This window comes from Fulmarus glacialis, unplaced genomic scaffold (assembly GCF_000690835.1).
Source record: "Fulmarus glacialis isolate BGI_N327 unplaced genomic scaffold, ASM69083v1 scaffold15670, whole genome shotgun sequence".
NCBI lineage: Eukaryota > Metazoa > Chordata > Aves > Procellariiformes > Procellariidae > Fulmarus > Fulmarus glacialis.
In genome coordinates, this window is record NW_009185926.1 from 59,033 (window position 1) to 61,438 (window position 2,406).

The 2,406-nt window shown below is 51.5% G+C and overlaps 1 protein-coding gene across 1 annotated transcript in view; it reads right to left on the reverse strand.

Moving 5' to 3' along the window:
* TAF7 (TAF7 RNA polymerase II, TATA box binding protein (TBP)-associated factor, 55kDa) overlaps positions 1 to 2,235 on the reverse strand; it is a 5,173-nt gene extending 2,938 nt beyond the window's left edge. The window contains exons 1-5 of the mRNA XM_009584541.1: positions 2,159 to 2,235; positions 1,361 to 1,439; positions 1,065 to 1,198; positions 550 to 676; positions 303 to 361 (exon numbers count right to left, since the gene is read on the reverse strand). Of these exons, the coding sequence (XP_009582836.1) occupies positions 303 to 361; positions 550 to 676; positions 1,065 to 1,198; positions 1,361 to 1,439; positions 2,159 to 2,224 (465 nt within the window). The 5' untranslated portion in view covers positions 2,225 to 2,235. The remainder of the gene's footprint in view (positions 1 to 302; positions 362 to 549; positions 677 to 1,064; positions 1,199 to 1,360; positions 1,440 to 2,158) is intronic.
* Between the last annotated feature and the right edge of the window lie 171 nt (positions 2,236 to 2,406).

Below are 2,406 nucleotides of genomic sequence, written 5' to 3' on the forward strand. Positions count from 1 at the left end.
TTCCTTTCTTCTCTCTGAGCAGGAAGAGATGCGCTATGGCACGGCAGCTGCAGGAATGGAGTCCAGCAGTTCTCTGCACTGAGGATTCTCCCCTCAGGAGCATCTTGGAAAACATAGAGGAAGCACCCAAAGAAGTGTTTAAATCTACTACCCTCCCTTCACCCTCATCTCGGGCAAGGAAATATGTGAAGCAATGTTAAGAAATTACATGTTTTCTGGACTAATAGACAGTTACAGCTCTAATGTCTCTGCCTTCCTACCCCTTGGTTATCACATCTGCATCTGTGTGAGAAGCAACTCACCTTCTTCTTAGCTGTCTTCCGGAATCGTCTCTTCCGTACATTTTTCAGGGGAAGAGTGACTGTGACAGAGGAAACAGATTGCATTTGTCAGGCAGATGGCCTAACGGGAGAAGATTCCTTCAGGAACAGAGAGCGCACTGAAAACGGAACAGCAGCACAGCTGGGACACGGCAGTGGTGAGTGCCCTGCACAGCTATGGGGACACTGGGGTGGTGGGATGGAGGGGTTTGGCACAGCCTCTACTCACTGCCATGGTTCCAGATGAATTTCTTCTCTCTGTCCTTGTCCTTCTTCTTGTTTGCCTTGGGGTCAGTGCTCACAGTTTGCTCTTCCAAAGGGGGGTAGAGATCACCATCCACAGTGCAAACAAGCATCTGGAATTCCCACATAAACACAAAGGGTGCAAGGACAAAAGGATGTGAAAGCTTTTCTGGAAAATGAACAGTGACTGCCCACTGCATGTTATGAGCCAAAAGGATTCACGGGCATGGAGTACGAGAAACACAATGTTTCACATCCAGCTCGGTTCGTATCTAAACACAGCAGCAGTTAAGCTGTTACAAGGACAATCACATTTCATGCTTCAGAAATGAGACTTCTAAACACCAAGCGGAGTGGGGAATTTTAAACTGCTAACATTGTAAGAATACAGAAATTGGCCACATTATACTGAGTGTCCAGCTGCCAAAGTGTGCAAGGCTTTTCCTGGAGAGGGGAGCAAGGAATTAAGCTGTTGGGGCAGGCAAGAAGGACAGCCCATACCTGGCAAATATCCGCTGTCTTATAGAAGGTTTTCTTGTCAATGGTTTTTAAGCTCTCGATGATGCAGGGCAGATCTACCAGCTTAGCCGCCAGTGGCACCCGATCTACACGGACAATCCCGTGGCGCCCATCCGCTGCGGAAAGCCATGGGACAGGTTAGTGCTGTCGCTAAACAGCTAAACTGAGCAATACATTCCTGGGCAGCAGAAATTTTATGGGAGAACACATGCAAGTTGCACAACTTCACCTGTGAACAGTCAGAGGAGTTTTAAGATGCTCTGATCCTGCTCACTCACCATGTAGCTCAATGGTAAGCCTGTCCTTCAAGTTGACATTCCCGGACTGTACCGCTCGCCGCACAGTGGAGGCATATTCCTGGGAAGGTTGGACAGACTTACGTCAGGACTGAGTGTGCTTCCTCCGAGAATCACCGAAAGCTTCTGTCCAACCTACCCAGCATTAAACGCCCGTGCCATCCCAGTACAGAAAAACAACTGCAAGAGCTGCAATGAAAACTGCACCCTCCTCCCAATACCACACATTAACCCTGTGGCTCTGCTATTCCCAGTGCCCTTCACACCCCCTGACGTGATACGGCTGCAACAGTGGTGTGAGGCCCCTGACAGAGATACCCTGCCAGACGACCACAGCTCTGGGGGAAGTTACATCTCCCCTCACCAAGCTCTCGTGGTCTTAGCAGGACACAGTCTCAGCTTCAAGCATCTAACAAATCGCATCAATTGCACTGACAGCCATAGCAACTGAAGACCCAGCACTTGCTAAAGCTCTACCCTTACAGAAATTTCCTCCTTAATCCTCTAAGCTGTCTTCTGAGCCTCCTGCTCTGTGTCGCAGGAGCACCTCTCAAGAGGAGGCCGTGGAAAATCTGTTCAAATAAGTGGGAATGGGCTACCCAAGGCCAAAAGCATCCTACTCCTTCCATGTCCCTTGCTAGGTCCGCAGATTTCCCACTGACTTCACTCGCCTTGCCAATCCCTCTCCCATCCCCCGTGCTCGCCAAGCAAACTGGACTGAGCTGCGTGTAAAACGTGATGGTGGCCACTTCAGCTGTACCAGACCGAACGGTCTCTTACCGGCGGCAGTCGCAGCACGAACTGGCTTTCCAGCTCATGCGGAGCATCATCCTTGCTCTTACTCATTCCTTCTTCTTCAGCTTGGAGAACAAGATACAAGGAGCAAAGGCGGCTCCCAAGGTAACCCCCGCCCAACACCTCCAGCGCCAGGCTCTCGCCCACGGGCGTCCGCACAGGGGCGGCGGCGGGGGGAGCTGGGGCCTTTCCGGGGCGCCCCCAGCCCCAAACCGCGCTGCTGGAGCCTTCCT